The sequence below is a fragment of the Ciconia boyciana genome, chromosome 1 (genome assembly GCF_034638445.1).
Source record: "Ciconia boyciana chromosome 1, ASM3463844v1, whole genome shotgun sequence".
Lineage (NCBI taxonomy): Eukaryota > Metazoa > Chordata > Aves > Ciconiiformes > Ciconiidae > Ciconia > Ciconia boyciana.
In genome coordinates, this window is record NC_132934.1 from 122,901,751 (window position 1) to 122,916,987 (window position 15,237).

General features: G+C 43.6%; 1 protein-coding gene across 8 annotated transcripts in view; it reads left to right on the forward strand.

Annotated features, from left to right (window-relative positions):
• AGPAT3 (1-acylglycerol-3-phosphate O-acyltransferase 3) overlaps window positions 1-15,237 on the forward strand; it is a 108,019-nt gene that overhangs the window by 80,345 nt on the left and 12,437 nt on the right. For 7 of the 8 annotated variants that reach the window (XM_072847560.1, XM_072847542.1, XM_072847523.1 and 4 more), the window contains 4 exons: window positions 10,846-11,015; window positions 11,218-11,379; window positions 14,029-14,182; window positions 14,638-14,740. In XM_072847560.1, coding sequence (XP_072703661.1) covers window positions 10,854-11,015; window positions 11,218-11,379; window positions 14,029-14,182; window positions 14,638-14,740 — 581 coding nt within the window. In that variant the 5' untranslated portion in view covers window positions 10,846-10,853. Of the gene's footprint in view, window positions 1-2,637; window positions 2,920-10,845; window positions 11,016-11,217; window positions 11,380-14,028; window positions 14,183-14,637; window positions 14,741-15,237 lie in introns of those variants that run through there. The other variant, XM_072847569.1, reaches the window with a different exon arrangement.

Sequence of the window (15,237 nt, forward strand, 5' to 3'; positions counted from 1 at the left end):
CTAGGGGTAGGGAGGGGTGTGGGTTTTATTTCTCTTTTTGTTAATTAAAGAAAAAATATATATACATATGTATATGTGTACACACACAGACACATGAGAGAGAGAAGTGCTAAGTTAGAAGTAGACTCTTTCAGAGCAGTTCAAAGCAGCCATATTTTCTGTAATACTGGGAAAACATACAAAAGTCAAGTGACTGATACATATTGTCGCTCTTATTTAAAAGAAGTGGGAAGTAAAGCTCCTCCCCACCCCCAATCCTATCTTGACTGGTAGGAAGTTGCTGATTCTGTCTCAATACCATCTTCATCCTGCATCGGAGCCTGTGCTAAGTGATGAGGAAGGGGGAATTCACAGAGTCTGCTTCAGGTATTGAGCATATGTGCGATACTGACCACTTAGGAGCCCAAGTTGACTGTGTGGTCTGCAGAGAGAGATGTCTGTCTTAAAGTACCTAGTGTAGATGCCTCTATAGCTGAATTGTGTGTCAACTTCAGAGTCCTCTTACACCCTACAGTGTCCATCTGTGATGCCAGTGTCTCCTCTTGTGAGCAATTTGTTGCTCTTTTCTTCTTCTGCCTATGGGACAGCTCTACAGTGAGTGCAGCTGCTCTGCTCTCCTCTTTCAGACCTTTGCAAAACTTCCTCCCTGTGGATGGGGTTTTTTTCTCCTCGTACAGCTTAACCAGGGGATTAGATTTCTGAAATTAATGTTTAGAAGGCTCCTTAGTCCAAATGTCACCTCCTGTTTCAGCAGTGAATCATCTAATTTGTTTCCATTCTCCATCTCCTCCCAGTATGCACGGCCGCTTACCTTAGTGCTCAGCTCAGCATCCAACTCCCACTTTGGGTAGATGAGTCACCTAAATGAGTACTTAAATTACAGTTGAGTGGTCCACTGACAGGCACCCACATTTCTTAAATCATCGATGTGAAGTACTACCAACAAAAGCTCTCCAAAGTATCTAGTTCGGTTTCTTTTTAAGCTTGTTGTCCTTGTCCTTCCTGTGCTTTTTGTCCTACCTATTGAGAATGTTGTCTGAGAAGCATAGGAGAAAGGAAATTAAATAGAGAGTGGCAGGCAAACTGTCAGGAGAAAAGGTATTGTAATGGAAGAACTTTTAGGTAGAAACTTCAAAATTAGCTTGGTTGGAGGGGAGTTGGGGGTATGTGGGCTTTTTTTTCTATTTGGTTGTAAGAATTTCTTAATTAAAAGCACATTATCTAGAGTCTGATCTCATCCTGAAAACTATTGTTGTGCTCATAGTCTGGCTTTTCTGAGGATATGAGCTGCTTGTGCCTGTAAGGCTTGTAGGTTCAGACCCTTGATTTCTACAAGTTATCATTGTGCATGGAAAAATCACGTTTTAAATGCTGTTATCTTATATCTTGTATACACTGGAAATAACCTACACTATGGTTCAAAAAGGTTTGGAGAAGCTCAGTAGATAATTGGGTTGTACCTAGGATAACCCCTTGTGTATAGCCTATTATAAATTAAATGATTGAGAAATTAAACTATGAAAATGAATGTAAATGTTATACGGGATTGCAGAGTGCTGATGGCCTGTAATGGAAGAGCTGACAGAATATGCACTTCAGTTGTGATTTATAATGAATTAAGCAAGCTGTGTAAATGCAGCAGTTCAAATGTTGCCATTCATAATGAAATATATTTCATTATGTGGAAGCCTTTTGGCAATGAACCTGTGGGTTGGTGTTCTGTTCCAGATGCTGTATTTTGCTCGCTTACTCCAAGCTCTTTAGTTTTAGGCTGAAGGTGTTCATGCAGGAGCTGTCTATAACAGAAGCTGCTCTGCCTGTCTGGCAGAGGATCCGTGTGCAGGGGCAGATACACAAGTGATCATGTATCTGGCTATGCACTGTAGCCTACTGAAAAACAGGTTGTGTTCTTACTGTATCTCTTCTCAAATACATAAAGCACAGTTTCAGAAGGGGAAGGAGGTAGACTCTATCCCATGTTTATGGCAGACATTTGGTGGGGAAAAAAAGTTGAGGCCAGAGCCTGACAGACGTAAACCCTTTGCAGTGCATGTGATTCATGACGGGTAGTCTGTACTTCAAGCTCTCCTACATCAGCTCCTTTCAGATGACTCACGCCTTTGGAGAGTGCAGTGTGTTTGGTTTAGTCCAGTTGCAAAAATAATCTCTCAAATGTTAGTAGTTTAAATCGAGAGGTGTGCTGTGCCTCTGATTTGCTTTGTTTCTGGGTGGCTTGTGAGGCTGTAAACCTGCCTGCTTTGGTGTGTGGGCACCCCAGCGTCAGGAGGGGGGTGGTTTGTAGCAAGGTGTTGCGTGTCCTCTACAGGAAGTATCCCAAGCAGCACAAGTGTTATCATGCCTTCGTTCAGAAGGATGGGCTTGCTGTAGCATTGGCAGGATCAGTGCCATGCAAAATAGCTGTAACCCACACACCAAAAAAAAAAGGAAATGAACCCACTCCTGGTTATAATTACATCATTTATCAGTACACTTGTAAAGGACAGTCTGTTTCCTCGTATTAATTCTCCGGCTCATCAACCCTCCTCTCTCAGTATGAACTCTGGCAAATCTCTCAGCAAAGCTTCCTCTGCTGTTTTAGAGTGAATGGTACAAGAAATGCTTTGCAGAAAATCATCCACACCTGCCTCTGCAGATTTTTTCTGATTTTGAAGAAGAAACACACCCATTTTTTTAATTTTTTGATAAAAAAATGCAGCAACTGTAGCAGGTAGTGGAGATGTTCCTCCTTAGTACATAGGCAGCAATGGAAAGGGAAAATTGCTCAGAGTACCACACTGTCTTTGGTACCACTACTCCATTCTCCTGGCCACCTGCTTGGAAGAGCATAGCTCTCAACTGAGAACACTCTTGCTGTCCTCTTTCCCGTTTTATTAAGCCAGGATAACCAGAACAAGAAAGGTAAGTGATCACATCATTTGCAAAGGAGACAAAGCTGGAAAGCAATGATAGAAACCTCTAGCTGGTTGTCCTGGTTTCAGCTGGGATAGAGTTAATTTTCTTCCTAGTAGCTGGTGTTTTGGATTTAGTATGAGAATAATGTTGATAAGACACTGATGTTTTAGTTGTTGCTAAGTGGTGCTTACACTAGTCAAGGACTTTTCAGCTTCCCATGCCCTGCCAGCAAGAAGCTGGGAGGGGGCACAGCCAGGACAGCTGGCCCAAGATGGCCAAAGGACTATTCCATACCATATGGCGTCATGCTCAGTATAGAAACTGGGGGGAGTTGGCCAGGGGGCAGCGATCGCTGCTCAGGGACTGGCTGGGCATTGGTCAGCGGGTGGTGAGGAACTGTTGTGCATCACTTGTTTTGTATATTATTATTATTTTCTCTTCCTCTGCTGTCCTATTAAACTGTCTTTATCTCAACCCATGGGTTTTACTTTTTTTTTTCCCCGATTCTCTCCCCCATCCCACCAGGGGTGTGGGGTGGGAGGGTGAGTGAGCAGCTGTGTGATGCCTCGTTGCCGACTGGGGTTAAACCACGACAGTCCTTTTAGGAGCTGAACACAGGGCTTGAAGGGTTGAGATAACCACAGATCTGCCCAGAGCATGTTAAAACAAATCTGTTATAAGCACTCATTAGTTTAGTAGTCGCTGGTCACAATGTTGATTTATTTGCTCTCAACGTTGTTGTGCCTCAGAGTTGTGTTATGTAACACCTTACTTGCCGTCTATACTGTTTATCAGTATTTATGTGCTGTTTATCACCTCTGAGAGGTGGATTAAGGTTATTGCTTTGCTGTACTGTGTAACCCTGGCTTATGGTATGATAAAATTACTGGTCGTGAGATCAGTCTGGTATTTGTACTCAGCATTGCCATCACCTCTGTACTTTGGAAGCCATCTATCAGAAATTATTAATAATTACACTTTTTTTTTACACACAATAATTTTACTTTTTGTCCTCGGAGAGCCAGCCTATGGAGGAGACACCTTCCTCCATCTTCCCCTTCTCCTCCAGGCTAATTACAATAGCTCTTGAGAATTTTGAATATGCTTGGGATGTTCAAACCAGCATGTTCCTACTGCTATGTCTCCTGAATGTGTGTCAGGTCTTGCTTAGGGTTAAACAACTATTTAAGAATACTGCATCTACTCCAACCCTGGCAACAAGCACTGTGGCTACTCCAAGCCCAGCGACAGGCACTGCCGTTGAACCAGAGAACCAACCCATGCTGGTATCAGCCACCCCCATACACAAGAAGAAATCTTGGAAGTGAAAGTCAGCTTGTTTAGTAAGGGATGAAGAAGCTTCTCTGAAGAGGGAGCAGGAGGAAGAAGCATACTGCCCCGCCAGCAAGGAGGCAGACTACTCTAAAGCATCTACTCTACATCACAAGAACAGGAGGAGGAAGAGGAAGAATTCCCTGCTTCCCCCTGAGGAAGAACTCAGCGGGAGGGTCCCTCCTCTTCCTCAGAGGGAGGGAAGGGTATGTGAGTTACAAGGAAAAACAATCACACAAGGGGGTTCTTCCAGGAAAATTGCTGCTCCAGTTTCCAGTGGGCAGTTCCCCAGACAGAGTAGAAGGGCTGATCTTACTCCTGATTTTAATGAAGGCACTCCTGACTCATATCTACGGGAAGTGAGTAACGAATACTATGACCAGGACTAGAGGGGCCCTGCCTCCAGCCAGGCGGAGGAAAGGGACAACCGGGTTTACCGGACTATATGGATTCGATGGCCTGGCACATCAGACCCACAGGAGTATAATGCTTTAGTGGTGCACAGTGTACCCTAACACCATCAGGCTATACAGGGGCAGAACCCATCTGTATTTCTGGAGTGACAGGGGGATCCCGACAGCTAACTGTGTTGGAGGCTGAAGTGAGCCTGACCGGGAATGAGTGGCAAAAGCACCCCATTGTGACTGGCCCAGCGGCTCCGTGCATCCTTGGCATAGACTACCTCAGGAGAGGGCATTTCAAGGATGCAAAAGGGTACTGGTGGGCTTTTGGTATAGCTGCCTTGGAGATGGGGGAAATTAAACAGCTGTGCACCTTGCCCGGTCTCTGAGGACCCTTCTGTTGTGGGGTTGCTGAGGGTTGGAAAGCAACAGGTGCCGATTGCCGCCACAACAGTGCACTGGCGGTAATATTGCACCAACCGAGACTCCCTGATTCCCATCCATAAGCTGATTCATTGACTGGAGAGCCAAGGAGTGATCGGCAAGACTCGCTCACCCTTTAACAGCCCCATATGGCCAGTGCGAAAGTCTAATGGAGAGTGGAGACTAACAGTAGACTATCATGGCCCGAATGAAGTCACGCTGCCGCTGAGTGCTGCTGTGCCGGACATGCTAGAACTTCAAAACTGGAGACAAAGGCAGCCAAGTGGTATGCCACAACTGATACCGCTAATGCGTTTCACTCAATCCCTTTGGCAGCGGAGTGCAGGCCACAGTTTGCCTTCGCTTGGAGCGGCGTCCAGTACACCCGGAATCGACTGCTCCAGGGGTGGAAACACAGCCCTACATTTGCCATGGACTGATCCAGAAGGCACTGGAACAGGGTGAGGCCCCGGAACACTTGCAATACGTTGATGACATCATCGTGTGGGGCAACACAGTAGAAGAGGTTTTTGAGAAAGGGAAGAAAATAGCCCAGATCCTCCTGAAAGCAGGTTCTGCCATAAACCAAAGTAAGGTCAAGGGACCTGCACAGGAGATGCAGTTTTTAGGAATAAAATGGCAAGATGGAGGTTGTCAGATCCCAATGGATGTGATCAGCAAAATAACAGCTACGTCCCCACCAACTAGCAACTACCTTTCTTAGGTACTGTGGGTTTTTGGAGAATGCATATTCCAAATTACAGTCTGGTTGTAAGCCCTCTCTATCAAGTGACCTTGAAGAAGAATTATTTCAAATGGGGCTGTGAGCAACACCAAGCCTTTGAACAAAGTAAACGGGAGACAGTTCATGCCGTAGCCCTTGGGCCAGTCCAGGCAGGGCAAGATGTAAAAAATGTGCTCTACAGCGCAGCCAGGGAGAATGGCCCTACCTGGAGCCGCTGGCAGGAAGCACCAGGGGAGACTCAAGGTCAACCCTTAGCGTTTTGGAGTCAGGGATATAGAGGATCCAAGGCCCACTATACTCCAACTGAAAAAGAGATATTGGCAGTATATGAAGGGGTTCGAGCTGCTTCGGAAGTGGTTGGTACTGAAGCACAGCTCCTCCTGGCACCCCCACTGCTGGTGCTGGGCTGGATGTTCAAAGGGAGGGTCCCCTCTACACATCATGCAATGGATGCTACGGGGAGTAAGTGGGTCGCACTGATCACACAACGGGCTTAAATAGGAAACCTCAGTCACCCAGGGATCTTGGAAGTGACCATGGACTGGCCAGGAGGCAAAGATTTTGGAATATTGCCAGAGGAGGAGGAGACACGTGCTGAGGAGGCCCCACTGTACAATAAACTACCAGAAAATGAGAAGCAGTATGCGCTGTTCACTGATGGCTCCTGTCGTATTGTGGGAAAGCATCAGAGGTGGAAGGCTGCTGTGTGGAGTCCTATACAACAAGTTGCAGAAACTGCTGAAGGAGATGGTGAATTGAGTCAGTTTGTGTTGCGAATGAGTGGTTTAGATCGCTTTAAAAAATCACCGTCAAAGGTATTGGCAAAAGTGGTTTTAATGTGATGATAAAAGTGCGACTTAACAAAGTTCGATGGCAAGATTCAGTCTAATTACTGCATGGAAGAAACATACACAGGAAAATTGGGTCACACTCGAGTTAGTGATTCACAGAGAGACCGAGGATACAGAAGGGTATGAAGGACCCTCCCATTGAGTCATGAGGTTCAGAATAGACCCCCTTGCTTTCTAAACTCCTGATGGAGCTTAGGTGCGGCTGGGTCCAATCTTAGTCTCAGACTTGGACAACGGTTTATGTCTAAGGTATTATATATGCAAGATCTATCAATTCAGCATGCAATCAAAGTTACCAAGACAAAATCAAAGTTACCGTACTGCAAGGTTATGCGTGATATCGGTTGCTTACCAAAGATCTGCTGTTGGTAAAAGGTCTCTCTTCCTCGAGGAGCAACCTTGAGAGGTGTCCCAGCTCAAGGGGAGATCACCGTCATGCAGCCACACTGCCTAGCAGGGTGAGCTCAAAGAAGGCTCACTTTGGCTGTCATATTTATAGATGGTTGGCTCGTAGTCAAATTACATGTGATAGGAAAGATATGCATGAGGCTCCTTGTACCCACAACTTTCTTTGTTCCTTGATAAATGAGTCTTGGAAAAGCCACCCGCTATTCATGTGTCAATCGCATGATTGGTGTTCCAAGCTCATAGGCATCGATGTTCACTGTGTCACTCAGCTTCTTTGTGGGTTCTCAGAGAACAGATTGGGACCAGAGGAGTTCTTGGCCTGGTCACAGCTCAGGCCTTTACCTCCTTTGGAGCCTGTACCAAACTACTGCTAGTTTGGTTAAGAGGTCGAGTGAATCTGTCACACTTTGCAGAAGTGAAAGTCATTCAGCTGCCTTTGGATATTGCTGAACGAGAAAAGTGGCCAGTGCTCTATCTCTATACTGATTCATGGAGGGTGGCAAATGCCTTGTGGGGGTGGTTGCAGCAATGGAAGCAGAGCAACTGGCAGTGCAGAGGTAAACCCATCTGGGCTGCTTCACTGGGGCAAGATATTGCTGCCTGGGTAGAGAACCTGTGTGTAAAAGTACATCATGTAGATGCTCACATACCCATGAATTGGGCCACTGAAGAACATCAAAACAACCAGCAGGTGGGTCAGGCTGCTAAGATTGAAGTGGCTCAGGTGGATTTGGACTGGCAACATAAGGGTGAATTATTTATAGCCCATGACACCTCAGGCCATCAAGGAAGAGATGCATCATATAGATGGGCTCGTGATCAAGGGGTGGACTTGACCATGGACACTATTGCACAGGTTATCCATGAATGTGAAACATGCGCTGCAATCAAGCAAGCCAAGCAGTTAAAGCCTCTGTGGTATGGAGGACAATGGCTGAAATATAGATATGGGGAGGCCTGGCAGATTGATTATATCACACTCCCACAAACCCACCAAGGCACGTGCCAAGTGCTTACAATGGTGGAAGCAGCCACCGGCTGGCTGGAAACATATCTCGTGCCCCATGGCACCGCCTGGAACACCATCCTGGGCCTTGAAAAGCAAGTCCTATGGTGACATGGCACCCCAGGGAGAATTGAGTCGGACGAGGGGACTCATTTCCAAAACAACCTCACAGACACCTGGGCCGAAGAGCATGGCATTGAGTGGGTATATCACATCCCCTATCAGGCACCAGCCTCCAGGAAAATCGAGCGATACAATGGACTGCTAAAGACTACGCTGAGAGCAATGGGTGCTGGGACATTCAGACATTGGGATACACATTTAGCAAAGGCCACCTGGTTAGTCAACACTAGGGGATCTGCCAGTCGAGCTGGCCCTGCCCAATCAAAACTTTTATGTACTGTAGAAGGGGATAAAGTCCCTGTAGTGCACATAAAAAATATGATGGGAAGACAGTCTGGGTTATTCCTGCCTCGGGCAAAGGTAAACCCATTTGTGGGACTGCTTTTGCTCAAGGACCCAGGTGCACTTGGTGGGTGATGTGGGAGGATGGGGAAGTCTGCTGTGTACCTCAAGGGGATTTGATTTTGGGTGAGAATAGCCAATGAACTAAATGGTATGATGCTAATTGCTATATAATACTGTATGTCATCACTTCTATGGTTGCTATATGTCATATCAACAGTATTTCAGTGAGAAGCACTCAGGGAATGAAGAATGAACTTTGATGAAACTGAGCAAAGTGCAGCGGTGGTGGAACCAGAACTGGCTTCAGCATGCAACGATCCAACACCACACACCACCTCTCCTGCCCTAAAGGACTGTTATGACAGATGGAGCCCAAGGTCATGGACTAAATGAACTCAAACAGAAGTTTTAGAGGGATGGCCCATAGACCAAGGGAATGATATCTGTGTGTATATATCAAATGGCAGGAAAAGTGGTGGTGATTAATTGGGATGTATTAGAAAGGGTAGAACCTGGGCATGACGTAGATGGTATAGAATAAGGGGTGGATACTGTCCTGGTTTCATCTGGGATAGAGTTGATTTTCTTCCTGGTAGCTGGTATGGTGCTGTGTTTTGGATTTAGGATGAGAATAATGTTGATAACACACTGATGTTTTAGTTGTTGCTAAGCAGTGCTTACACTGGTCAAGGACTTTTCAGCTTCCCATGCTCTGCCAGGCGCACAAGCAGCTGGGAGGGGGCACAGCCAGGACAGCTGGCTCAAGCTGGCCAAAGGGCTATTCCATACCATATGCCATCATGCTCAGTATAGAACTGGGGGGAGTTGCCTGGGGGGCAGCAATCGCTGCTCAGGAACTGGCTGGGCATTGGTCAGCGGGTGGTGAGCAACTGCGTTGTGCATCACTTGTTTTGTATATTCTTTTATCATCATTATTATTATCTCTTCCTCTGCTGTCCTATTAAACTGTCCTTATCTCAACCCATGGGCTTTTTTTTTTTTCTTTTTTCCAATTCTCTTCCCCTGTGCCACTGGTAGGGTGAGAGGATGGACTGGACCCACTCTTAGCAGCATGGATAGATTACCCTGTTGTGATCCCACTGACCAGAAGCCCTTGTGCAGGAAGGTGCTGCTCCATCTTGCAAAACCAGGGCCTGTCGATGGAAAGCTTAAATACTGCGTGGCAGAACTTGATGTAGAGAACCAAGGGGACACCTTCCAGTTTTGACCCTGGAAGTTCGTCGTAGTAATATGGGAAGAGTTGGACTTTTTAACTGCCGTATTTGTGCAACCAAATTTTGATTGCATCCATATCTCACTGAAATGAGAAGATACCAATGACAACAGTTTGCAAGGAAGCAAATCTTCCTACTGGGAGAATGAACTATTCTCATACTTTTTACAGTTGTCCCATGATACAAGCAATGCCTTCCATCTGCCTGGTTGTACTGAAATGAGAGAAGTAGGCTAACCATAGCAACGACATGCAGTGCGTGCTGAATTTAAGGGGAAGGATTTTTTTAAGATTAAAAAAGGAGAGGTGGAAAATAAGAAGAGTGGGTAACGAAGGAAATGTTCAGGGTGGAGTGAGAGAGATGCTGGGATATTGAAAAGCTGGAGGAGATGGGAGAAAGGACTCATTCTTTCTTTTGCAGTAAAAGAAAGACACAATTTACCATTCCTGGCTTTACCCGGCTAGTTTGATAAATTAGCTCCATTCTCTGGTGCTTCTGACTCTGTGTTGATGACCGTAATACAGAACGATTAGAGTCCTGTGTTTTAATATTAAAATCTATTGCAGAAGATCTATGGCACTGTATCCCTTTAAAAGCCCTTTATTGGTCTGTTTACGTCTATAAAGCTTGTTTCATGTTGAGTAAAAGCATTAGGCTGCATCTATGCATAATTTGTATTACACCTGGGAGAAGCTGTACTCATTTAGTGGAGCAATCAACAGCTCAACTGTCTGGTTTGAGGCACAAAGTTTTGGGGTTTTTTCCAGTTATCATGAAATTTCACATTCTCAATATAATGCCAAAACTTGTAACTGTTAAAAACTTGTTAAACTATCCATAATGCATATACCTAGTGCCCTAAACACTGCTTAAGGATGGTGATGTTATTTGGTCTATACCCATCTAAGCTCTCATTTCATCTCTACTGGGTTGGGTTGAAAAGGTGACAGTGTTGTTGGGAGTCAGAAGAGACTAGGCATTAATGGGGCTGGAGACGAAATGCTAAATACTTTCTGTAAGCGGCACCCCTAACTCCTCTTTCCCTCTTCATTGTGTTTATCAGAGTTGGTAATGCTGCTGGAATGGTGGTCAGGCACAGAGTGCACCTTGTTCTCAGACGAGGCCACGGTGAACACCTTTGGGAAAGAACACGTCATCATCATCTTGAATCACAACTTTGAAATTGACTTCTTGTGCGGCTGGACTATGACAGAGCGCTTTGGAGTGCTAGGGGTACGTGGGGCCATGAGCTTTCCCTTCATCTGGAGGACTATAGATCTATTTAAAACGCATGCACATACAGTTTCCTTGCATTTGAGTTTCCAGATATAACTCCATCAACTCTTCGTCATCTTAACTTTAATGTCTTTGTTTGATCTCATTGTACAAATCAGCAAATGACATTTTTGGATTGTTATTTTTGTTTCTCTCCAAGAGTTCCAAAGTTCTTGCTAAGAGAGAGCTACTATATGTGCCCCTAATTGGCTGGACGTGGTACTTCCTTGAGATTGTTTTCTGCAAAAGGAAATGGGAAGAAGACAGAGATACAGTTATTGAAGGATTAAAACGTTTGGCTGATTATCCTGAATATATGTGGGTAAGTGTCTGGTTCCTCCTCTGGTATCAACTGCTAGAAGTGAAACAGTGATGGGGATACTCATGTGGTACTGTAGCCCTGATATATCAGGAGAAAGTCTGCTCACTACTTTCTTCAAGTGTTGTCAAGGAAAACCTGTGCTCTGTTTCAGGAGGTCTTTTGGGATATGCTGGTAAAGCGTTGCTCTGTTTACCCGTTGGTAAGGGAAGTCATTTGGGAAATAGTTCAGAACCTTGCTTAGATGATTAGAAGCTTGATGGTGATTTATAAATTAGGCTTGTGTAATACTTGTTAATTTTGTCTGAACTTATTTTTACCTTTTAAAAAAAAAAAACCAGCCCATATTTGACTACTAAATCTATATAACCTTAAGCTACGTTTTCTGAGGTAGGCTAAAAAGACACCTAAAGAAAAAAGTTTTTTCTGGAGAAGTGAGTGAATTGGGGGGGTGGAATGCACAGACCATGGATTTTGATAGGAAGTTCTTGTTAGTATGTTCATTGATCTGTGAAATGACAGGTTTCCCAAAAAGTCTCTGTGAGAACGTATGGCAAGCTTACATCTGTTTTTGCAGTTATGCTTTTCCTTTTTATTTTGACATTATTTGAAGTCAAGGGTGAAACATCTATGTTCCATTATGTGCAACGTCATTAGATTTTACTGCAGCAACACAGTGGTATAATAAACCTATTAACCTTCTTTTAGCTTTGAATGCAAACGTTTTGATAAATTTACTGGTTTGCTTTTATAGCAGCACATGTAATATACAGTTATTTGGCTCATAAAATATTTTAAGAGGTTTTTTGTGCATTTTAAGTGATTTTTCAGTATTATCCAGTACAGCTTGTTAAAATGAATAGTGAAATAGTAAGCTTTAACTAATACATTATGAATGTGTCATTCGTGATTTTCTAGCATTACAAAGATATAAAAAATAAGAATCTGGAGAATGTATTTTAAACTACTTAATTGCTTGAATATATGGATATGAACTACATTTAATATATCCTCCTGATTAGTGTTGGAAAAAAGAAAAAAACCCTGCCAATTAAAAAATCTCAAGACTGTACGTACTTTAGTTGGAAATCTATACATTTTAATGATTCTACAATTGAGAACCAAGGACTAGTCTCTAGGGAAAACAACTAGAAAATATAAATGCAAAATGTAGTTAGCATTGATTATTTAAATCAAGACTTCCTGCTGGTAATTTAAATCATGATTAAAATTGACTTGAGTAAATCAATTTCCTAACTTTTTGTGCATTCTAAATGCCACAATTAGGGCTGTCTGCGCAACCTTCCTTCATGAGGTCTTTCTCACACGTGCACTGCAGCGCAGTCTGTACCTCGCTCGCATACTTGGTCCAGAAGGATCACTGCGCCGTTGAGTAGAAGAGGGTGAGAATTTGGAATAGAGGAAAGAGCTTGCATTGCAGACTGGGGCTGAGATTGCGGTGTTATACCCTGCACCTTGTGCTGTCCTCACCACTTGGTGGTGATGGTTGGTCAAATTTTCATAATGAATGCGCCCTCAAGGGCCAAATAAAGATTTTGCAGGACCAGCTCCCGTTCTCTCACTGCACTCTGGCAGGTCTAACTCTCGTGTCTATGGCTTTGCGGTTTTAACATTCATTTAACTTACCTTTTGTGGTGCACAGTATGTGGATACACTACAGAGAAAAAGTCAAGCAACCACAGTACTGACAAATAGCAGATGTATAGTGATGCATTTGACAAGTCTTTCTTTTGAATTAGTGTTGCATGATACTGCTGTGAAAGAGTAGTAGCAGCCTGCCCTTCTCCCCCTCCATTGCTTGCCAGGGATACAGAGGTTTGTGCATTCAAATGCAGCAATGTTTTCTGTTGCTGGTGCAATGGAAATGATGTCCACCTTTCAAAAAGGCCAAGGATAAACAGAAATTCACCCTAGGGCTCTCAGAAGGGCTTTGTTTGTCTGCTCTTGGCTTTGCATTGCTTCTGGTCCGTCTCTCTGTCAACTAGAGCAGATGCAATATAGAGGCTGGAGAAGGACAGATCGATGTTTTGTGCTGCTTGAAGTCAGCATGGGAGGATTTAAGTCTTTAATAGCTACTTAGGATACCACAGTCAGATTGGTGCCTTACAAGATGAACAAGGTACAGGTTTTAGGGAAAGGCACTGTTTTTTATGAGCACAACTGATATAAATACAAAAAAAAAAAATCAGAAAAGCTTTCAGACAAACAAGTTTGTCTTCAGATGAGTAATTCTGGTTGTACAGTACAAATTTTAAATGAAGTAGCTAGTGATTAATATGTTTTTTCCTAAAGTGGTCATGTACTGATACTTGGATTGCTTTTTCTGATTTGTAGATTAGTCCATCACCAGCCAGCCAAAGCCTTCAGGGATTTTTTTTTTTAAGTAAATGTTTCACGTATAACCATTTAGATTTTTTGTCGCCTTAAATTTGGTACCAGTGTTATTAAATTAAATATAATTGTAAAGGAGTTGTGAGGTGGTGCTTATGCCTAATACTTGATGATCAAATGAGACAATTGAAGTGTGTGCACATGCATGGATGTATGTTTATCTTACACATATTTTCAGTGTTCTGCTTGGTTTCTTTTGATCTCAAGATGTCCTTATTTTTGCCTTTTGTCTTGTACTAGTTTCTCCTGTACTGTGAAGGAACTCGTTTTACAGAGACCAAGCATCGTATCAGTATGGAGGTAGCTGAATCCAAGGGGTTGCCTAAACTGAAATACCACCTGTTGCCCAGAACCAAAGGTTTCACCACTGCTGTCCAGTGTCTCAGGGGAACAGGTACTGGCAAGTTGCTTCTTGTTCTTTGCATTAATTGTGATGTGGTGTTTAGTATACTCTGTGTAGCACAGTGTAGTATATACTCTGTTGTTCATTATGTCCATTACAGTTAGTCAGTTTGCAGTAATAAGTATTCAGCATGTCAGCCGTTAATTTGTGAAACGTAACTCTCAGGTACCAGTCTTAAATAATAATAAACCTTTCGTGTATGTCATTGTTGCTTAGTTCATCAAGTTGTCTTGTGTTTTGATAACACACATGCTACGTAGATGGGAATGTCAGGTGGCTGATACAGATAAATACAACATGTAAACACAAAGTAGTGAAGGACTCTGCTACCTGACATCATTAATGGAAGGCTTGCACAGGGCCCTGTTGCTGTCTAATGCAAGGATGCCGGCAACGCGGTTGCTAGAATTGCTGATATAACAGCCATATTTTCTTTTTTGTAACAGTTTCAGCAGTGTATGATGTAACACTAAATTTCAGAGGAAACAAGAACCCGTCTTTATTAGGAATTCTTTATGGAAAGAAATATGAAGCAGATATGTGTGTAAGGTGAGCATATAATGATGGAGGTGAGCCCTAAGATGCATGCTTTAGCATGTTGAAGTGTATTCAGATTTTACAGGGTAATGTCCTTTGCTGTAGTCCCCTTTTCCTTGTCCTTCAAGCTTCTCTGCAGGCTATAAAGACCTCCCCGTTTCCACCTTGCTTTAGTTCACTTTAATGTGTGAGATCCCATGATATCACCCAGCAAGTCAGAGAGCACTAGGCAGACTTTTTAAGCCTGGGTACGACCACATTGTTGTTACGGGGTTTCCCCAAGTTTTGTGCAGTGAGGGCACTAGTCTGCATTTTTTGTTTCTCTGCTGGGAACAGAAAACCAACTGTTCTGCCCCTTTCCCAGTCCCCTGCGAGCATATGCATAGTATAAACAGCCTGTCCAACATGAGTAGTCTCTTGTAGTAAATCGTGTAAAGCTCCTTATTGTGCCAGTTTCTCTCCTTCTCTCACATGGTTTGATTAGCAGATTAGAAGTTAAATAATGCTGA